Source organism: Cotesia glomerata, linkage group LG9 (genome assembly GCF_020080835.1).
Source record: "Cotesia glomerata isolate CgM1 linkage group LG9, MPM_Cglom_v2.3, whole genome shotgun sequence".
Classification (NCBI taxonomy): domain Eukaryota; kingdom Metazoa; phylum Arthropoda; class Insecta; order Hymenoptera; family Braconidae; genus Cotesia; species Cotesia glomerata.
The window spans coordinates 4,134,282-4,158,328 of NC_058166.1; the positions used below are offsets into that span (position 1 = coordinate 4,134,282).

Here is a 24,047-nt window from a genome sequence, read left to right on the forward strand (position 1 = left end):
CAGTATTAATTGCCTTAATTTACTGAAAAAGGGTAAAAAGTGACAGGTATTTTCTAGGCCATTAGTAACCGAGTAGGGTTGTTGCGGAAATGAGTAAGTCTTACAGTTGTAGGGTCCTTAAATGAGTATTACTTAAAAAAAAAAGTAAAAAAAATATGAATGAAAGGTAAGAAGATACCATTGAAAGTAATATTTGCCGTTAAACATAATAACAAGCCCTTATACATCGGTATTATAAGTATATGCATATAAACAACTTCTAATTTATTTACCAGAAATCTCTTTACGTAATTTCACCCGTTATATATTTACGTCACGACCTCACGACATCACGCTAAATTAAACGAAGATACAAGACACGTATTTCCTTCTCCTCTCCTCTTTCAATATCCTCAATCTTCGCCACGCAATGTCCTCGATCCATTAACATACAAGGTAATTAAATCCCTGAATTTTGTCTCTTTTAGATTGATTATTATCTACCATCATTATCATTATATTTTTATACACGGAATAAACGTTCCTGTAAAATTATCAGAGAAGACATGTAATTTTTACAGATAAGATATATTTTTTTTAGATTTTACACAATTTGTCTGTAAATTTTACAGCAAATATTCTGTAAAATTTACAAATAAATTTGGATTACTTTCATATAAATTTGGATTATTTTCAACCAAATACTATTTTGTTTTGGTTTATTTGATTGAATTCGCCCATTTATCAAATAAGATTTGTTAATACTTAACAAATCTCGTTTGAAATAAATCATAAGAAGTTTGTGTCGCTACTGTCGCTATTTGAGTTATCGTAATTTTAATACCTTTATCCTCGCCTGTTATAATTGAGTAATTTTGTATATACCCGGGAAAAAAAGTTTAGATCTGCTCTGATCAAATTTGATCTGAGCAGATCAGATTTGATCTAAGTAGATATGGACATATCTAATTTGATCTGCTTAGATCAAACCAGATCAAGTTTGATCAAAATAAAATTGAAAAGTAGATATGAATAGATCTGTTCTGATTAAACTAGATTCACTCTGATCAAATTAGATCAATCCAGATCAAGTTTGATCAAAATGAAATTAAAAAGTAGATATGAATAGATCTAATCTGATCAAACTAGATCCAGTCAGATCAAATTAGACCGATCCAGATCAAGTTTGATCAAAATTATTTTAAAAATTAGATATAAATAGATCTGACTTGATCTATGCAGATCTAATTTAATCTGATTATTACACGGGAAAAAAAGTTTAGATATGATCAGATCAAGTTAGATCAAATCAGATCAAGCTTGATGAATATATGTAATCATAAAGGTGATATGGATATATCTAATTAGATCTGCTCTGATCAAAGCAGATCTACTTAGGTACGACTTTTTATAGTTTATGTTCTAATAAATAGCTCTTACAAATGCACTAACTTTAATCACGTTTTTTTTTATTTAATACAAATTATAACCGGATGTTATTGTTTCAATAGAAACTTTGAGTATTCTTCTTTACAATCACGTGCATTAAACCTGGTGCTAAGTAATTTATTTATTTGTAATTAATCATCAAAATTGTTGAAGATCAAGAATTTTCAATTTTCAAAAATTTATAACTCAGAAACTATCAACTTACGGCAAATTTTATAAGAGTAATTTTCACCTCAAAATTGCCTAAAATATTGATAAAAAGATATCCGATCTCAAAAAAAATGATTTCTCAAATAATTGTTTAAACAAATGGCTATAAACAATAGATGGCCTAGGATTTCGCAAAAATGACTGCGATATTCGGTTTCAGCGGGTCAAAATTCATAAAGTAATCATATTTTGTACATCGACCTCAAAATTTTACGACAAGATAATACAGCGCCTACACTATTATCTGAAAAGTAACTCAGTCAGGTACTTCTAGTAGCTGAATGGTACGCTCTGGGATTGACATGCAGAAGGACGCAGGTTCGAATCCCCAACATCGCAAATTGTTTTTCAACGATAATTCGACTTTAAATCACGGAAAATTGATATAAAATACATAATTTATAATTTGCAAGTAGAAATAAAATAAATTTTACTATTATTTTTATTTTATAAACTTTTTTATAAATTCTGTTTCAATCGAATCAGATCTGAACAGATCAGATTTGATCTAATCAGATCAAATTTGATCTGGACAGATCTGGCCAAAATGCAGATCTGATGAATTTGATCTGATTTGATCAGAACAGATCTAAACTTTTTTTCCCGGGTATACATAAATTTTTGCTGAATTTAATAATGGAAAAAAAACTATCAAAATCCAACTCGGATCTAATAATTTTAGTTTATTAGACGATATCCCAATATAAATTATATAAATAAACTCATCCTCATTGTTTTCATAACCCTATAAATAGCTCAGATATTATTTACTATATTACAGAGCATGATTCCTTTACCGATATTAAAATATCACATTTGTTTATAGTTAACAAATCTTATTTGACTGAAATAAATGATTTTAAAGTATTAAAGAAATATTTGTTAACTATAAACAAATAACTATTTGATTGAAATAATTACACTGAATAAACCATATCTTTGTCTCAAATAAATTCATTTAATTGTGTCAAATAAGTATTAGTGGGTGGAATTTAAATAAGAAATTTCTTTATTATAAACGAGTCTCATTTGATTCAAATAAATTGTTCTCTCAGTGCACGATGTTAAAATAACATATTGAATTCTGTAAATATTACAGAGTACACTGATAAAAAAAATTTCTTCATTCAAGAAAAATATTCGTGCTTCAAGCATATTATTTTAAAGAGAACTATTTGTCTTATTTCAAGAAATTCTTGTCTTGAATTCGTATTTTTTGGATTGAGAGATCTAATCACTCCGATCGATAACATTTTTACTTAGTTCAAGACTATATTATCTTCGATCGATTCAATTGAATTCTTTATTCAAAAATGATTCTCTTCAATAAAGAATAATTTTATTTCATTTCAAGAATTATTGATTGTTGATTTAAGAACAAATTTTTTTATTTATAATGTTATAAGTTTAAGTCAGAAAAAAACTTTTAAGTAAAAAAATTTGTATTTCTCTATATGCCGAAAAATATATTTATTAATACAGAGAATAGCAAAAATACAAAAATTTATATGCTTAAAACAAGTAAAATAATATCTTAATTCAAGAATCGCGCGATACTTGGAACATGTCGGTAATATCTTGAACCAATATTACCGTCTATCTTAATCCAAGAGAAAGAAATTCTTGGGTGAAGTTGTATATATCTTATTCTAAAACAACCAAGTTCCTTGATTCGAGAATCAATTTCTTAAGTTAAGAGAATTGAATTACTTAAAACAATAATGACATTTTGAAAAAAAAGTTTTTCTTGAATCAAGTCATTTTTTTATCAGTGTAGTTTATTTCGTGTACCTACACAATTTGTAGTACACATTGACTCTTATTTTATTAGTAAAAAATTATTTAAAATACGAAAAGCATCTACATACAATTAAATATGTAATTATTCAAGAAATTGCGTGATAACAAACACAGGCGAAACGAAGCTAACTTTAGCAATCAATCACTCGCGTTCTAACCCTGCATATTTTAAAAATATTTATAAGTAACTAAAGGGACTTTATCTAAAAGATACGAAGCAAGCGATCTTCATAAATATTTTATTTCCCGCGAAAAGGCAAACTGTCAAAAAAATGCGATAAGAGTTAAGTAGTTTTATCGGTACATCGTTCAGCATAACACTTTTCAAAGGAGCCCAATGGAGCAGAGTATGAATACCTCTCAAAAAAACACGTTCCAAAAAATGACATCAAAGAGTTATTCGCTTGGCCAGGTTGTCTTTTATATCTCCGTCTACATATATTTATATTTTTTGTTCTTTGAGTTTTTTTGTTTTGGTCTATTTTATATATTTTTTTTTTTTTTTCGTGTTATTTCTCTTTTTCGTCAGAACTCAACGGCCAAAGAAAGTACAAACTCTTTTGCGAAAACTCAGCGCATATCTAAGTTGCATTGCTCTGAATTTACAAGTCAAATACTCAACGATCGATAGGATCAAGCTGCGGACCTCTCTCTAGTGGTTTTATCTGAATCCAATTTTATGACTGTACACTACTGGTAAAATATGTTAAAAAGCGGGAACATTAAAACTCCATAAATTTAGCCATTTTTTAAATACTTTATCTACAATAACAATAGTTGCATGGAATTTAAAAAAAAAAAAAAAAAAAAACATTTTGAAGTTTAAAAGTTTCTAGTTTTAAGATTTCTTGAACAATAAATACTTTGTAGATTATAGTTATCGTGTAATACTGAAATAATAAAATGAATCTAAAAAAGGATGTCAATGCGTTACGGTAGAGTCAAATGAATACTAACTTTTCATAAGTTTTTAAGCGTCTATTTTAAAAAATTGGTATGTATAAATTAGTCGTTAATTTTACGTCCATCTTTATTGTTTATTAAATTAGAAATCAGCTTTATTTAGCTTTATTCAGATGCTTGTTTTCAGTACGGTCGAAAATCAACTAAAATAATTTTAGTTACACCAAATAAAATAATAATTGAGGATGGTTTTACTTGTATCACTGTAGAGTGTTTTACAAGGGAGGGTGGGGAATTATTGTCTCACCACTTTTTTCTCCGCAATATAATCATCAACCCCGTCATTATAACTCTCAACCACTTTTTCGTCACCACCCTCCTACATGTCGGGATTTTTTCTTTCATGCCCGACACACATGTGCTGCGACTGTGGCCGACTTACGTGTTATAATCAGTACCTGCATTTGCATTACGGTCTTAAATAGTATGGAGGTACTTCTATAATGACATTTTACCTCCATAACTATATGGGAAAACCACATAAAACCCGACCGGTACAGGGGTTGGCAATGAAACTCACATATTCTTAGTTTATAATCATTGAAAAATATTGGTGCGCGCCGGAATCGAACCCTGGTCCCACTCGTTCGAAATGCAGGTACCGAGCCGATTTTTTTTTATTCAAGCGTTTATTTATTTTAATCATCGATACATAGACATAAACATAATACACAGGTATAAACGTAAGACCTGTTACTTAAAATAAATTGTCTACCTGGCCCATACGGGCTCTCATAGAGGATAACATAAATGATATTTCTTAATACCTGATAAGCCTCAGGGGCTGTACATAGTGAAGTAAATAATATAGTTTTTCTTATTCTTATTGTGTTAAATACATAAAGTGTTAATACATGATTTATACTAGTTAGCCTAAAAAAGAAACTTGATTTTCATAAAAAAGGCTTACGTTATTAGAATAGTACATGAGAGACATTAAATCAACAACAATTAAAATTAAAAAATATAACATAATAATAGAATAGAACAAGAAGACAAAAAGAAAGAGAAAGCTATTAAAAGAGAACAACAAGACAATTAAATAAAAAGAACTTGTGATTAGGTGAGCCACCAATCCACATATTCGGTAGAATCTGGCGCCAAGTTCCGTTCAAATCCGTTGTAAACGGAGCGCCAGACTACCGAGTGTGTTTACTGTAAGCAGAACGGTATTTCGAGGTTGCAAAATTTTATTTAATTCTACGGTACTTCTTGTTCCTAAATTTTATATTATAACAGTAATTCATACTTTATTTTACTGATATCAATTAATTATATTCGATTATAACAATTAATCTACTTTAAATTATTAAATTTTATCAGCACAAACTATAGCAAGCTCAAAAATTTCGATCCTGACTTTTTTTCGATGTAAAAAGTGACATGCCACAGACTAAGTAATTCGAGAATGCATGGTAATAGTCCAATAGATGGGAAACTACAGTTAAAAAAATAAATTTCACAGCTTGCATCTACACCCGCCAGGGTGCGCTGCAATTATTTTTACATAAACTGTAGCTTCAAGGGGATAGTTTGCTATAAAAAATGCAGCCAACTTGAGATTTAAGTTGGTACCAATTGCAAATGTTTATTATAATTACAAAAAATACTGAAATCCGAACAAAACAGTTCACTGTAAAAAAATCGCGCCAAGTCCACGTTCATAAGACTATTTTGAAAAACAAAATTTTTTTTTTTCTTTACAAAAAGATATAAAATAGAAAAATTAAAAAATTTTGGAACGTACTTGGTGTGCGTCATTGTGTATTTCAATTTTTTTAAAGTCCTAGTAAATAAATTTTACGAATTTCATGAAAAGTAAAATATTTTGCAACCACGCACACTAAATACGTTCAAAAATTTTTTTCTTAATTTTTAAATTTACAACAAAATTTTTTTTAATTTCCGAAAATCATATACAATCATATCGGTTACTTGGATTTTTTAATTTTTCTATTTTATATCTTTTTGTAAAGAAAAAAAAAAAATTTTTGTTTTTCAAAATAGTCTTATGAACGTGGACTTGGCGCGATTTTTTTACAGTGAACTGTTTTTGTTCTGATACTCTTTGCGGGAATGAGGTTTATTTGTTGTATCTTTGAGGGGTATTGAGGTGCAGTATTTCAGGTCTAAGAATGATAATGCTTTTGGGTCATAAGTAATACCTTTTGTGTTGGGACCTCTTTTGACGTGGTATATTAGGGGTATACTGTTTGAGTCTTGTATGTAGCCCAGACTGTCCAAGTAAGTGAATATTTCGGGAGGAGTGAATCCCGACTTCATTGCTATTTGAAAATATGCTGGTTGTGAGTAAAATGGACCAGATATTAAGCTGTTTATTGTGGAGGAGGAGGCACTAGCGAAGTGATTGCGGCATAGACGTATGATATGGTTGTCGATATGCTCTATTTTAGCTAAGTTTAAGAGTGTGAGGTTACTATAGTATTTGGTGTAATTTGAGTCAGGTGTCTTGTACATGTTCAGACAAGCTCTCAGACATTGTCTTTCAAATTTTCTCAGCTTTTCCATTTCAATAGGTGGGATGTTAAACCATATAGGACAACCATATGTGATTATTGGTCTAATCAAGAGTTGGTAACACAAAATTTTTACTCTTTTATTCAGAAGTACCGAGCCGATTAGTGTTTGAAATAGTATTTTCTTCCATGTAAAGAATAAATTGTAGCATTTAAATAATGAATATTATAAAGTGATTATTAAAATCACGATTTTACTGTTTGAAATGGTAATTTTTAGCAGTTGATAATTACTTATTATAAATCGACTATTATTTATTACAGTTTACTTTTTTCCGTGTGAAAAACAATGAAAATTTTTTCGTTATTAAAAAACTTGAATATTTTCGTTAAATTACCAAAAAAAATGGTGTCAGTTTTCCCGTTTAAGAACTTAGAATTAATTTAACTCTTAAAAGTAATTTAAACCAAAGTAATCAAGCATCTAAATTAAAATCTCCCCAGCAACTGTAAATTAAAAAACATAATTATAAAATTTTGTTTCAGCGCAATCATGAGACTGTCAAGCTTCCTGTTTATCAGTCTCCTGTTAAGACTGAGTAACAGCCAGGAACCTTGGGACTGCGGACCCCCTTGCAAGTGTAAATGGGTCTCAGGAAAAAAAACCGCGGACTGTACGCAGCAGAACTTTACGCACATCCCGAGCTACTTATTACCCGACACTCAAAACTTGGACCTGACTCAAAACCACATAAGCCACGTCCAAGAGGGTGCATTTACCCGGGTGGGTCTGGTCAATCTCCACAAGCTAGTAATGCGACATTGCGGAATCCATACGATACACTCCGGAGCATTCAACGGATTAAAAATAGTAATCGAGGTTGATTTATCAGGCAATCATATAACGAATTTGATGCCAGGAACATTTCTCGAGACTCAGAAACTCCGGGTGCTTTTGCTTAATCACAATTCCCTTAAGTCACTCGACGACGGATTGTTCCACGACCTGGAGCATTTGCAGCGCGTAGAAATATCGCAAAATCGTCTGGAACGTATTGCAGAAAACACATTTAAAAATCTCCCGGGACTGCTAACTCTTGCGCTTAATGACAATAATATAACGAGCGTTAAGCTCGCGACCTTTGAAAACCTACCTAAATTAGGTAGTCTTGAATTACGGAACAACCCGTGGCACTGTAATTGTCATTTGAAGAAATTTCGTAATTGGACACTGGAGCGTAAGTTGTACACAAAAGGGACAACTTGTTTTCTTCCTGAAGTGCTAGCGGGTAAAGGATGGGACGAAGTTGATTCTAATGAATTCGCTTGTCGTCCAAAAATACTTTCAATAGGCGCTTACCCACAAATCGGAGTTGGAGACACGGTTACAATGTGGTGCCATGCCTTAGGAATACCGAGGCCTCAATTGTCCTGGGTCCATCGGTCACGTGTCTTAAATAATTCAACGAAGCGACAAACCAGCGATCGCGGCTACTATTTACTGGACAGCCACGATTGGTTGAACTTAACGATAACAGACGTGATTCCCTACGACAAGGGCGAGTATATTTGTATCGCTAAGAGCCCTGGAGGAAGTGTTGAGAGAAATCTCACCCTGGCTATTGCGGGTGATGTTGACAGCGGGAAAACGAGCTTAATTAGCTTACCGTTGGCGCTGGGGCTCGGTGTCACGATGCTGATATTTTTATTGTTCTTCTTAACTGTTTGTACGTGGTACTGGCGGAGGAAGAAGAGACACGAGGGCGAAAAAAGTGCCGATGTCACGTCTTTGGAGCACCATGGCTTGGGGGAACAAGAGAAATCACTCATTACTGCGATTAATCCTGTTGTTAAACCGCCCAGGAGGTACGAAGCTCCGTCGGTTACGTCTCATGGCACTGAGATGACTGAGCTTAATCGCACGCTGCTTGACAACGATTCTGTTTTCGGTCAGTACACTGCCTTTCTTACCAAATGCGATATTAAATTATAGTTTGTTATTTAGATTAAGGTTTTGTATATATGCTTTTATGTATTGCATTTATATTGGATAAAAGTGGGTAAAACGAACTTCTTTATTGAGAAAAAAAAATTGAAATTTTTGGGATAAGAAATTTATTTTTTGGAAATTTTAGATCATTTTTTTTAACTGAAAATATATAATTTTTCTTACAGTAACTTTCTAGTTAAAAAAAAAATATTTTGATTTGGAAAAAATTGTTTTACATTGAAAAAAAAAATTCTTTTAAAAAATGAATAATTATAAATTTATTTGATGAAAATTTTTATTTTTAAGAAGAAATCTAAATTTTATTCAAAGTTAATTTTTTGTTAGATTTAAAAGAAAAAATTTTTAGTTAAAATTTACAAATTGTCCTAAAATTCTTTTTTTACGGATCAAAAAAAATTTTTTTTACAAAAAATTATTATTTCTTCAGGTAAGAAATAAAGTTGTTTAAAATTTATGGGATAAGAAATTTATTTTTTGGAAATTTTAAATTCTTTTTATTTTTTGAACTGAAAAGAAGATAAAAGACCCAATTATTGACACTGGCCTAGTTATTGACACTTGCAATTTTATTTTAATTAAAAAAAAATAAATCAACTCTGATAAATTTATAAATATAATTTTTGAATTATAAATTTTAAGATAACTAGAAATGTGAATAGCGCGCTACGCGCGCACCTAAATTTTAACCAATAATGAATCGTGGCCCGTTTTTTGCGAGTTTCGACCTTTGACTAACTTCAAGACTTTCATCTATTTTATAATATAGGATTGATTTTTTGAGAATATTTTATTTTTTTAATTAGAATAAAATTGCAAGTGTCAAACAACTAGGCCAGTGTCAATAACTGGGTCTTTTACCTTATATAATTTTTTTTACACTAACTTTCTATAGTTAAAAAAAAATTTTTTTGATTTAGAAAAAATTGTTTTACAATGAAAGATAAAATTTCTTTGAAAAAAAATGAACAATTATAAATTTATTTGGTGAAAATTTTTATTTCCAAGAAAAAATATAATTTTTACTCAAAGAAAATTTTTTATTAGATTTGGAAGAGAAAATTTTTAATTAAAATTCGCAAATTCTTTTTTTTTTGAATTAAAAAAAATTTTTTTTTAACAACAAAATTACTTAGAAAAATTATTATTTCTTCAGCTAAGAAATAAAATTGTTTAAAATTTTGGTTATTATTTATAAGTGGGATCATTTAAAACTTTTTTTTTTTACGGCGTATTTATGATAAAAAATGTTGTGAAAGGAAAAAATAAAGATTTAGATATCTTTTTTGACTTTAAAAGTTGGGAAAAAATTGGCTTTCATGTTTTTAGATAAAATTTCTATTTTATCTTTTTGATATATTTTTTTTTTAAAGCACATAAAAAAACGAACAATTTGAAAAAAAAAATTGATAAATTTGATCAAAAAAAAAAAAAAATTTAACATGACCCCACTTGTAAATAATTACCAAAATTTTCAACAAATTAATTTTTTTTTTTTTTACAAAAATGGCTTTTTGAAAAATTGTAAAAAAACGGTCCAAAAAGTTCACTTTAAAAAATTATATTGAACAATTTGAAATTTTTTAATTATATAAATATTATGACTATTAAATTAGCAGAAATTTTATTTTATTAAAAAAAATAATTAATTATTTTTTAAAAATTGTGTTCATAATTTAATACAATTTCTACATCTAGAAATTTTGTATACTTTTTTTATTGATACTATTTATTCGTTATAAAATTTTAAAAAATTATTAAATGTATTGAAAAAATTAATTAATTATTTTTTAAAAATTGCGTTCACAATTTTCTCCAATTTCTACATCTAAAAACTTTTTATATTTTTTTTATTGTTATTATTTATTCATTATAAAATTCTAAAAAATTATTAAATGTCTCTCAATTTCAGAATCATTAAATATTACATAATTTTAATAATAGCAGCCATGAATAAAAATTTTTTAATCTATAAATTAATTTTTTAATTTAAAAAGATCAATAATTTTCTACAAAAAATCAGAAAAAAAATTTTTTTTTTAAAACTCAATTATTATTTATGTAAAGTAAAATTTTTTATTAAATAAGTAAATGCTTGTTTTAATTCCTCAAAATTTTTCTTTCAAAATTATATCACTCAGTGCTTGAAATAAGAATTTATTTTTGCTATTTTAACAGATTAAACATTTAAAAAAGAAATTATCCTCATTAAATTTTATTATTTTAAATGCTTATTTTATCCAAGATTAAATTTTTTCTAGTATTAAATTATATGCTGATTAAAAACAAAATGATAGCCGTAAAAAAGCTATTTTTTAAAGAAGTGCGTTTTATCCAACATTTTTTTATGCTTAAAAATAAACTCATTTAGTTAAGTATAATTAAACAAGGAAATTGCAGAGATCCTTTAAATAAAATTACGTAATAAAGTTGTTCAAGTCAGGAGAAATAAGCCTGATTTGCTGAAGGTTCATTGAACAGCATAAATTACCTAGCAAAAAGTATTTATATGCAATACATCAATCGATCATTACATCATTTTATGATCGATGCGCGTGCCACAATACGCGTATTAATTTTCTAGTCATGTAAAAACTATATATAAGCTTAGTATAGTAGCTAGTGAGTTTTTTTTATTGATTTTTATTTATTTATTTATTCAATTTTTTAAAATAGAGCTTTAAAACTTAAAATTTATAAAAACAAAAATTCAATGACTGGTAAAGTGCCTCATAAAAAAATCACTAAAAAAAACACACTTACACACAAATAAAATTACTTTATTTTAATTATATTAGGGTTAAGGCTCCAAATATTGACCAGTTCAGATAAAATTAACATAAATACATTATTCGTAAATTTATTGGAAGAGTTTATGAGCTGAAACGAGTCTTTTCCTTTTTTTTTATAGTTTTAACTTACAAGCTATAATACTTTTGTTTGTAAAATACATAATAACAAACATTAAATTGTAATAATTAACGTTACAGCCGATAACTCCGAATATTGACCATTACGCAGTTAATATTGACCGCCTATGTTTCAAATACTGACCAGTAGTATTATGCTTACTAGACTTATAAATAATTTTTATTTTTAATCTATAATAGCTTCGAAATTAGGTAATCTATTCACTGACTTGTTAATAATTGAAGTATTGTTGTGGTTCTGTATTCTGATACAATATCATCTTCAGTACTCATATTTAAATCAATGGCCATAGCCATACTAATATTAGGTACATTCGATAATTTACAACACCAATTGTTGACCAGAGTATTATTTCAATTATTAACATGATTTTTCTAACAAAAATTATTGATAATTAATCTTCGATAATTTTTTTGACAAATACTTTTTTATAGAATATGAAGAATTTAATTTTTTATAAATTGATCACTAATGTGCTTACCAAACTCGGCAAGGTTCTAATGACTAATTTTTTAAACTTTTTAACATATATAACTTTTTTTTTATTGGTTTTTTTTTTTAACAACTGTAAATATTTAATTGCGCAAATTTTTATTAAAACTATAATTAAAGATTGATAATTGCTAGGGCCAAAATGTTTGCTGGAATTTGGAAATAAATGGTTCAAATGTTTAATATTACAGCGAAAATATTAGTCTTATACAAAAATTTATGAAATAAAATTTGTTAAAAATTTAATTTTACATAAAAAATCTTTCTTATGATTTAAAAAAAAATCAATATTTTCGCTATAATTCCGAAATTAAATTCATAAATAAAAGATTCAAATTTTATGATAATTATGAATCTTACTTTTGAAATAACGGTGAAATTATTGATCCTATGAAAAAAAACACAAGGAACTTTTGTTCAAAAATATTTTTGATGTAGCCAATATTTTCACTTTAATTTCTCAATTAAGATTCATAAAAAATAACTCAAATTTTTGCTAATTATAAAAATCTTTATTTTGAGATTGCGGCTTTTTAATGGATCTTAAGAAAAAATTATAATTGAAATTCTTTTAATAAAATTAAATTTTGAACGTTTTATTCAAAAAATTTTTTTCTAACTCCAAAATTTCGTCATAAAATCAAAAATTAATCTATTCATTATGAAATTTTATTTTCAATTTTCAGTAAAAAATCTTGGCGCTAATAATTACAAATTAAATATACAATTAAGGTAGTTGTGATTCAACGATTCATTACTGGTTAAAATTAAGATGCGCGCGTAGCGCGCTATCCACATTTCTAGTATTATTAAAAAATTAAAGATTATACGCGCTGCAAAAGTATATGAGCTTGTAGCTAAGTAATTCATAATTTTTTCGTAAGATTGTACCCGTGGAGATGCAACTCATACAATTGTTTCTGTCCGACTCTGTAGATATATACTTTTTTATAAATTGTTGAATTTTAATCCGTTATTTATAAATAATTAGACGGTCAAAAAATTTTTTTTATTTTTTTTTAAACTCACAACAAATACATTAAAAAACTGTCCGTTTTTTTAAAGTTTTTGACAGTTAGTTTTTTTTTTTTATAACTAAGAAACTGGTACAGAATTGCAGAAAGCGTATGCAATCAATGTTAAATATCCAATTTTTAATTGAATTCATCTCGGGTTATAGGTGGTCAATCGACTTCAAATTTTTAGGGTAATTGTATCATAATGTCCTTAAAAAGTATACAAAAATTTAAAACTTTCTGACGTTATGCCTTAACCACGACAACTAACTTAATTTCTCAATCAAGATTCATAATAAATAACTCAAATTATTTCTAATCATAAAAATCTTAATTTTTAAATTGCATCTTTTTTATTGATCTTAAGAAAAAATTATGACACAATTTTTAATAAAATTAAATTTGGACAAGTTTCATTAAAAAAATTTTTTTATATTTCCAAAATTTCACCGTAAAATAAAAAAATTGAACTTTTATTTTCAATTTTCAATAAAAAATCTTTGCGCTAATAATTACATCCTAAATATACAATTAAATATCAATTTATCTTTTTTGAATTAATAATTAATAATAATAATTAATTTAAAAAAAAAAAAAAAAAATGGTGTGTGTACTTATGTGCACGCGTTAGAAGTTATACTTCTTTGGCACATAATAAAAAAAATTTTAAAGAAAAAAAATGCAAAAATGATCGAAGAAAAATGTTAAAAACAATCAAATAGGTTTTATTATAGTAAAAATTTAGCTATACCGTATAAATATAAAATCATTAATTATCATATGAATTTAATTCAATATTATTTTTTTCTAAATCAACTAATTTTGGAGCTGCAAAGTATCAATAGTTTACAATCGATAATTATAAAATATTTTAATTATTATGAAAATTAAGTTAGCTGACGTATAAAAATTTTTAGAATTTTTTTTTATTGAAAAAATGATTACAAAAAAATAAAAAAAAATTTTCACTTGTAAAAAAACTTCAAAAACTGTAAGTGCAATTTTTTAAAAATCTTTTTTTGTTCTAATTTAATTATTAAAAATAAAATCAAAAAATTAAAAACGTCGGCTAACTTTAGTATCATTAATTATTTATTTAAAATATATGTTTCTTATAAAATAGTTCATTATTTATTATTTAACCTAGTGATAATATCTTTTTAATAAATAATGTCAAAAATAATATTAATTACATGAATTAAAAGACAAATATTGTAGTACGAAACTAGATTTTGCTTCCAAAAAAATTCCGGAAAATTATTAAAATGGTCTATAATATAAATTTAAAAAAATATGAATAGAATTACTATATTCGATAAACAAAATGATTAAGTCTGTATTGAAAAATTATGAACTCTATAAAAAGATACCTTAATATAATATTATATAGGTACTACAATATTTATATTTTAGTTCAAATATTTTAATTCATGAAATTACTATTATTTTTGAAAAAATATTAATTAAAAAAAAATTATTATCAAGTTAAATAAAAACTAAAATATTTAATTGACCATTTTTTAGAATTGATTACTAATATGAATAATATATTTCATAATATTAAATGGTATTTCTATCGAATTTAAAAATAAAAACGTTTCGTTGGATACTTTGCAACTATCCTGTACACTGATAGAAGGATTTCTTAGCATTTAAGAAGATTTCTTTGTATTTAAGAAATCATTTCTTAAACATCATTTCTTAGAATTTAAAAAATATTTCTTAGTATTTAAGAAATATTTCTTAGTAGTTATATTTCTTAATATTTAAGAAATATTTCTTTGTATTTAAGAAATATTTTTTAAATACTAAGAAATGATGTTTAAGAAATGATTTCTTAAATACAAAGAAATCTTTTTAAATACTAAGAAATCCTTCTATCAGTGTATATGAGTTAACTTAGTCATTTAAAAAAATATATACTTTTAATTCTATTCTGTAACCATCTTCAACATGTAAATTTTCGTGTGACGGTGCTGCGCGCGCATCATAAAAATTCACTCTCATCATTTTTTCATAACGCGCCTAAAGAAGTATAACTCCAAAAAAAGCTGCCTGGTCAATATTTGAAGCCTGATAAAAATTTATTTTTTTTACCAATTATATTATTTATCTTTTAACCTTCACAGCTGATGGCGTGGGAAGCATAATCGGTGTGATGGGAGGTATGCTAGACGATCGATCCCGCGCGACTCCTGAGCCTCATATCGATAGCTCAACACTCTTACGCGGAGCTTCTTACCGTCACTACCCCCCGGACTTGCTCGCCTTTTCCGGCGGCCGGGGTGCATCTCCAACAAGCCAATCGTCAACCCTCCCCGACACGCGTTCATCAACGCACTACCAGCATCAATCGCACCCCCAGCAGTCTCCGTCCCAGCAGCAATCACCGCGAGGGTTTTCGCCCTCCTCTGGGCAGTATCCCGCAGCATTTAAGACTCTTCCGCACAATTTAAACCGACAAATAGGAGTCTACTCTCCAGTGCACCCTGTAATGCCTCGGCATGGTTACGTGACGATTCCACGGCGCCCTAGAGCACCTAGCTGGAGCAGCGGACCCCCTAGCTCTCCAGTAGATCACCTGGAGCCAGTTTACGACAATTTGGGCGCGCGTACGACCGCTGATGGCAGCTCGGTGCTTTCTTTGAACAAAATTAACAAAAGTCCCGAGCCTGTTTCGTCGATGAGGATGCGACCGCTGCCCAGTACTCCAACGTCATCATCAGCGAAGCCTCAGGCTTCAACACCGACTCCAGCTCCAGCTTTAACTCCCTTATCACCGCTAACACCCCCGCGATCCACTCCAACCCCGCCGGGATCAACTCCAACAAGCTTGCCGCCTTCTGCGCGCTTCCACTCGATCCAGCGCAGCACCCCCAACATTTTTAACAGCTCGGGTCATCCCTTGGACAGATCAGCGCCCGAAGGAGCTCCAGAATGGTTCGCTAAGCTTCCAGATGAAATGGAGAAACGCGCGAGAAGAGAATCTTCTTCTCCGCTGACCATCTCGCCTGGACAGACTCCTACTACTCCCTCGTCTTCCTCCCCCAACACTTCCAGCACGCTGGGCAGGAAAATACCTCCCAGGCCTCCTCCCAAGCCCAAGAAGAAGTCCAACAATGGACCCCTCTACGAAGACGAGGGCGAGGATGGGACAGAAGTCTGATTTATTTGGTCTCGGCGGAGAGTCAAGAGCAACTCGGTCTTCGTCGATGATCTATAGTGCCTTTTTTTAAAGTTTAATTAACGTGTGCCAGATTTTTTTTTTATTGTTATTATTAAGGGATGGGGGGTATTGGTCTTCCATTTTCGACACGCAGAACAACAATTGTGAAAAAGACTTTGATGGTTAATTATTTGGTAGGGAGGATTGTATTAAGGAACTGGTTTTTTGTGATCTTCCATTGACTGGAGGAAAAATTTTTTTTGGAAAATTTAAGTTTTTTTTTATTTTTGGTTGACTTTATTTAAGAAATACAAATTTTTTTGAGATTTGGAAAATGGTTTTACATTGAAAGAAAAAGTTTAGTTTTTAAAAAATTAGACATGAATTTTTTTGACTTCACATTGAAAGAAAAAAATGAAAAAAAGAAAATGAGCAATTTTGAAATGATAAATTGATTTATTGAAATTTTTAATTGAAGAAATAAAAATTTTTCTCAGTAAATTTTTTTAGAAAAAAATAATTTTTCTAAAAAAAAATTTTTTTTGAAAAAAATTACCAATTTTGAAATAATTAATTAATTTGTTGAAATTTTTAAGTTTATTTTTTTAATTGAAGAAACAAAAATTTTTCTCAGTAAATTTTTTTGGAAAAAAGTGTTTTTCTTGGAAGTTTTTTTTTAAAGAAAAATAATTTTGATAAAAAAACAATTTTTTTGAAAAAAATTAGCAATTTTGAAATTATAAATTAATTTGTTGAAATTTTCAATTTTATTTTTTTAATTGAAGAAATAAAAATTTTTCTTAGTAAACTTTTTTTGGAAAAAAATTTTTTTTCTTAGAAAAATTTTTTTTTTTAAACTTTTCAGGACATGGGCTATGAGATTTTTTCTCACGCAACAACATTTAACATAATGGATGTCGCTGCAGTGCAAGTGAGACACTAAAAATCACCCACGTCCTGAAGGGTTAAAAAAAACAATTTTTTTGAAAAAAATAATTTTTCGGAAAAAAAAAATTTTAAATAGATAACTTGCGAGTTTTCATCTAAAATTATTTTTTCCAAATTTAAAAAACTTTTTTTAACTAAAAAATTACTGAGAGATTTTTTAGTTAAAAAATAAAATTTTCAAAAAATTTATTTTTTATTACATTGCTCATTTTTTTTTTTTTTTAACTTTTTCTCTCAATGAGGAGTTTCAAAAGGGTATCTTTTCATTTTTGATTAATCGAGACAAAAAACTGGTTATCTTCAATTATAAATATTTTTATTTAACTTTTTTTAACTTAGCTATAAAGTGCTTTATAATTCTCGAAGTAATTAATATTTGAAAGTTAAAAAAACTGATCTTTAAAAAAATGAAAAGATACCCTTTTGAAAATCAGCTCCTCCAATGTAAAGTCAAAGAAAATTTTATAACTTTTTAGAACAAAGAAAAATCTCAAAAAATTACTTTAATTTTTGGGATAATTTTTCATTTGAAGCGAGCATATTTTTAATAAAAAATTTATTTTATGAAAATTTTTATCAATTTTATCTTTTAGCTGAAGAAATACAAATTTTTTTACAATTTACAATTTTTATAATTTCTAATTTTTTTTTATAACAAGAAAATAACTGTAAAAAAAAATGTTTATTTCTTCATCTAAGAAATAAAATTCATAATTTTCAACAAATTATTTTTTTATCAATAAAATGTTCAATTTTTCAAAAAAAAATTTTTTTTCACTGTAAAATTTTTTTTTTTTTTTTAATTGTGAGAAAAATGTTCATTTCTTCAATTAAAAAATAAAATTTTCAAAAATTTTTATTGCTTCAATTAAGAAAAAATTTTCAATAAATGAATTTTTTTTCAAAAAAAATTTTTTCTCTGAACAAAAAAAAAACAATATTCCTATTTTTATGATTAAACGAATGAAATTCGGTAGCGAGTGTTAAGATTAATCATGTTGGGATGAGCAATAAATCTCATTAAGCCATTAGCTCTTACACAGTACACATTTAGTAAATAACTATATATTAAACGTATTATTTTGATATTCCATTGATGTAAAATCACAGAATAAATACAAATGACAATGACAAATTAGTTATTAACCTTTTAATTAATTCGACATTTAGTTTCAATAATTGAACATAAATTTTTGAACACTTAAAATGTACAATAAATTAATGACTATTACTATAATAATTATTATTATTATCATTAGTATTATTATTGATGTATAAGTAGATAATTTTATTATCATAAACGCGCAATCAACGCTACGTGTGTTCGATATACATGATTTATTGCTCGCTCTAATATAACAATACAAATACAAATAATAAGTATAGAATAGCAATTATAATAATACATAATTCTAATTATAATCATTAACTTTACGGCTTACAATCATTAAGTGAAATAACACAATATATTGTCTATTTTCTCATTAATCATCAATCATTATAAATAATTATTAATCAATATAATAGTTAATATTTTTTTAAATGTCATCGATATTTTCCCTAAGATTTAAATGTAATTATAATATTAATATAATTGATTACTGGGATTACCGGTTAATTTATTGCATTTCGCGAATAAATTTGTTTTGTTTAAAAATTGCTAAAAACTCTTCCAATTTTAATGGAATTTGCATTTTATTAACAAAACATACATAGTATTTATTAATATTTTTAATTGTAATTAGCAATTACAAGTAATTGATTTGTAAAGCTCTTAAGTAAACTAATGGACTTATTTACACTTCCGACAACAATATTTTTATTTAATTTTTCTGAAAATTTATTGAGAAAAAAAAGAATTTTTTATTGTAATTAATTAATTTAATTTATTGATGATTAATTAAAAATTATATTTTATATATTTATTAGTTACTCGATTGAAAAGATTTGAACAAAAAAATTAAAAAATTGAATTTTAATAACATTTTTTTAAATGTTTTTATTAAAATTAAAAGTACAGTAAGAAAAAAATCTTCTTTTTTTTTAAGTTAAAAAATTTGTTCAGATTTTTTTTTTACAAAAATTTTCTTGCTAAATAAAATTCAGGAAGACAACTTGCAAATTTTTGTGCAAAAAAAATTTTTTTTTTTCAATTCTAGAAAATTTTTTAATTAAAAAAATTTTGAAAATTAAAATTGTCGATAATTTTTAGCAAAATAATTTTTTAATGCAAAATTCTCCATTTATTTTGAAAGTAATTTTTTTTCGTTTAAGAAAAAAATAAAAAATTTTTTAATTATATTGAGAATAAAATTAATTTGTTGAAAATTTAAGACAATTTTATTTCTTTGCTGAAGAAATAAAAATTTTTTTTTACAATAATTTTCTGGTTAAAAAAAAATTTTCTAAATTTTTGATTTTTTATTTTTGACAAGTTTTACTATAAAAAAATTTTTATTTCTTCTGAAGAAAAAAAATTTTTAACAAATTTTTTTACTAAAAAATTCCTCATATTTTTGAAAATAATTTTTTTCTCAGTGAACATGAGTTAGCAAACTTTCTGTCGAGTATTTTAAGTGGCCTAATACAACAGAGCGTCAACGAAGTTTGCTTCGGTCAATTGTCTCATCATCTTTTTATGTACATACACTCACCACTACTCGTTCAATTTTAACGATATATACGTATAGACGTACATATTTATAGATAGAAAAAAATGTTAATACACTAAATTAATTGTACACATTGTTGAGCATATAACAAGCCATGTCATGAATACTCTTCATATTATAAACGATTGATCTTAATTGACCGTTGTATACATTGCGACAATATATTTTTGTAATTTTTAATATTAATCTAAAGTAACAACTTTGCAGTCACTGTGTGACTGCCGTAACTTGTAAAATATAAATAAATAAAATTTTGCTTTATTAAATAAGGAATTTTGTTAAATTGCACTGTACTTTCTTAAATATTGACATTTTTGAAGATATAAGCTCATCCTGATGTTACACTCATCGAGACCTTAAATTTGAGTACCTACATGCACTTTTCATATATTTTTCATATATACATATATATAATATATAAAATATATGAAAAATTGATGTGGGTACTCAAATGAAAGGTATCGATGAGTGTAATGTCAGGGTGAACTTATATCTTTAAAATTGTCAATAGTTCACAAGAAATTTGTTAAATTGCTCTGTACTTTCTTAACTATTGACATTTTTAAAGATATAAGCTCGCTTTGATGTTACACTCATCAAGAGCTTTCGTTTGAGTACCCACATGCACTTTTAATATATTTCTCATATATACATATATATAATATATAAAATATATGAAAAATTGATGTAGGTAGTCAAATTAAAGGTCTCGATGAGTGTACTGTCAGGGAGAGCTTATATCTGTAAAATTGTCAATAGTTCACAAGAAATTTGTTAAATTGCATTGTACTTTCTTAAATATTGACATTTTTAAAGATATAAGCTCATATTGATGTTACACTCATCAAGAGCTTTCATTTGAGTACCGATATGCATTTTTGATATATTTTTCATATATTTAATATATACATATATATATAAATATATAAATATATGAAAAATTGATGTGGGTACTCAAATGAAAGGTATCAGTGAGTGTAACATCGGGATGAACTTATATCTTTAAAAATGTCAATAGTTCACAACATACAAGGTCATTTCTTAATAATATAGATGTAATTCCTAAATTAAAAATTGTTGTTGGAAGTTATTTTATAAATTCCAAAGTCCGTTGTTTACTGAGGCACTTTACCGATTGATTTTTTATTTTTAAATATATACATATTTAAAATAATATGTAATTTTTTAATGAGTATACATGTTTTTTTGAATTTTTTTATAAGATTTTTTATAAATTTTCTAAGAATTATTTTGAATTTAAAGCCTCTATTTTAAAACCAGCGCTTTTAAAACAATTAATTAATTTGACATATGTAAATAAAAACTTATTACAGTATTCTCTGCGTTTTTGATTTTTTTATCAACATTTTGTAAGTGTAAGTGTATGAAATTCTGGAATTAATACTACTGTTAAGTAATTAAACAATAATTAGAAATAAAAGACGACTACAAATGTAGATACATATAAACTATGTATTATAGCAGCTAATTAATTAGATACGTGATAAAAAATATAATTGAAAAAAAAACAGCTTAATATTATTTATAAAAAAAAATTTGTGTAATAAAATGCTATTCAATAATTATTGAATATATTTTATTTATTATAAGCAGAATAAAAAAAAAAAGAGAATGAATTATTATCCTAAAGTTGAACGTGAAACAATAAATATTTCTATAAATACCAAGTTACTGGTGTAATGTAAATATTATACATATTTTATAAATCAAAAAAAAAAATATAAATAAGTAATATTGCAGCATATTTGAATAAAAAATAAATTAATTGAAATTTATTAATGTAAAAATCTGTAAACTCGGATAAGCAAGTTGAATTTTAATAAATATTTCCCGATCCATACAGTTTTTTTTTTTTTTTATCAATTTATTAAAATTTCCAATATATGAGGTATTTTGTGATATATCGGACAATTTGAAAAATTTTTATTTCAAGTGTAATAAAAAATTTTTCCGGATAATTAAAAAAAATTTTTTTTTGATTACTCGCTTAAAAAAAATTTAATTACTAAAAAAAATTTTTTTAGTTTCTTGCAAAAGTATCCAGTACTTGAAGACTTGTAAAAATGGGACCAGTACTTGAACAGACTTTTAGAATTGTTGTAATAAAAAATCCGTATAAATATACTAATATAATAAATATTATAACATGCACTGATAAAAAAAAATTATCTTCATTCAAGAAAAATATTCTTGATCCAAGAAAATTATTTTGAAAAGAACTATTTTTCTTACTTCAAGAAATTCTTGTCTTGAATTGAGAGGTCTAATCACTCCGATCGATAACATTTTTACTTGGTTCAAGACTATATTATCTTCGATCGATTCAATTGAATTCTTTATTCAAAAACGATTCTCTTCAATAAAGAATAATTTCATTTCATTTCAAGAATTATTGATTGTCGACTCAAGAAAAAATTTTTTTATTTATAATGTTATAAGTTTAAGTCAGAAAAAAACTTTGAAGTAAAAAAATTTGTATTTCTCTGTATGCCGAAAAATATTTATCAATACAGAGAATAGCAAAAATACAAAAATTTATATGCTCTAAACAAGTAAAATAATATCTTAATTCAAGAGTCGCGCCATACTTGGAACATATCGGTAATATCTTGAACCAATGTTACCGTCTATTTTAATCCAAGAGAAAGAAATTCTTGAGCGAAGTTGTATACATCTTATTTTCAAACAACCAAATTCCTTGATTCAAGAATCAATTTCTTGTTAAGAGAATTGAACTACTTAAAACAAGAATGACATTTTGAAGAAAAAGTTTTTCTTGAATCAAGACATTTTTTTTCATCAGTGTATTAGTTGGTGGTATTTAAATCCGAACAAAAACAGTTTCGCTGTAAAAAAATCACGCCAAGTCCACGTTCATAAGACTATTAAGAAAAAAAAATTTGTTTTTTTCTTTACAAAAATATATAAAATAAAAAAATAAAAAAATCTAAGTAACCGATATGATTGTTTATGAGTTTCGGAAATTAAAAAAAAATTTTTTACAAATTTAAAAATTAAAAAAAAAGTTTGGAACGTATTTAGTGTGCGCGGTTGCAAAATTAAAAAAAATTGAAATACACAATGACGCACACCAAGTACGTTCCAAAATTTTTTTCTTAATTTTTAAATTTATAAAAAATTTTTTTTTAATTTTCGAAAATCATAAACAATCATATCGGTTACATTTTATATATTTTATAAAGAAAAAAACAAATTTTTTTTTCTTAATAGTCTTATGAACGTGGACTTGGCGTGATTTTTTTACAGTGAAACTGTTTTTGTTCGGATTTTAGTATTTTTTGTAATTATAATAAAAATTTACATTGGTACCAACTTAATTAAATCTCGCGTTGGTTGCATTTTTTATAGCAAACTATCCCCTTGAAACTACAGTTTATGTAAAAATGATTCCAGCGCACCCTGGCGGGGTGGCTTAATGTATATAGAATAAGCGAAAGGAAATTTAGTATAGACCGGATAGCTCAAATGGTAGAGTAGCCGACATGTCTTCGGAAGGTTCTGGGTTCGAATCCCAGTCCGAGCTATCTAATAATTTTTTTTCTCACATATTCTATAAACTCACATTAAGATGATCCTCTTCACATTCCTTTCTCAATCCTTTCCTACCAATATCCTGTTACGTGAATGTGGAACGCTTCACGTAATAATTACCGTAACTCCTATTCTTTCCCGCTTCACAGCATTATTTATATTTGTAAAAATGTGGAACGCTAAAGAAAGAAATTCTTAGGCGAAGTTATATATATAGGTGATTCTCTGTAAGGATGTCTTTTGCTGTCCCAGTCATTTTTTTATTAGAAAAATTGTTATTTTGTTACTAAAAAAATTTATTACGAAAGTAAAAAAACATTTCTATTTGGAGCATTGAAAACTAAAATGAAATAAATTTTGGTT

The 24,047-nt window shown here is 26.7% G+C and overlaps 1 protein-coding gene across 2 annotated transcripts in view; it reads left to right on the plus strand.

Annotated features, from left to right (window-relative positions):
* Nucleotides 1-16,809, plus strand: part of LOC123271216 — a 353,707-nt gene extending 336,898 nt beyond the window's left edge. For both annotated transcript variants that reach the window (XM_044737478.1, XM_044737479.1), the window contains 2 exons: nucleotides 7,425-8,827; nucleotides 15,455-16,809. In XM_044737478.1, the coding sequence (XP_044593413.1) occupies nucleotides 7,432-8,827; nucleotides 15,455-16,491 (2,433 nt within the window). In that variant the 5' untranslated portion in view covers nucleotides 7,425-7,431 and the 3' untranslated portion in view covers nucleotides 16,492-16,809. The remainder of the gene's footprint in view (nucleotides 1-7,424; nucleotides 8,828-15,454) is intronic.
* Nucleotides 16,810-24,047: the final 7,238 nt, after the last annotated feature.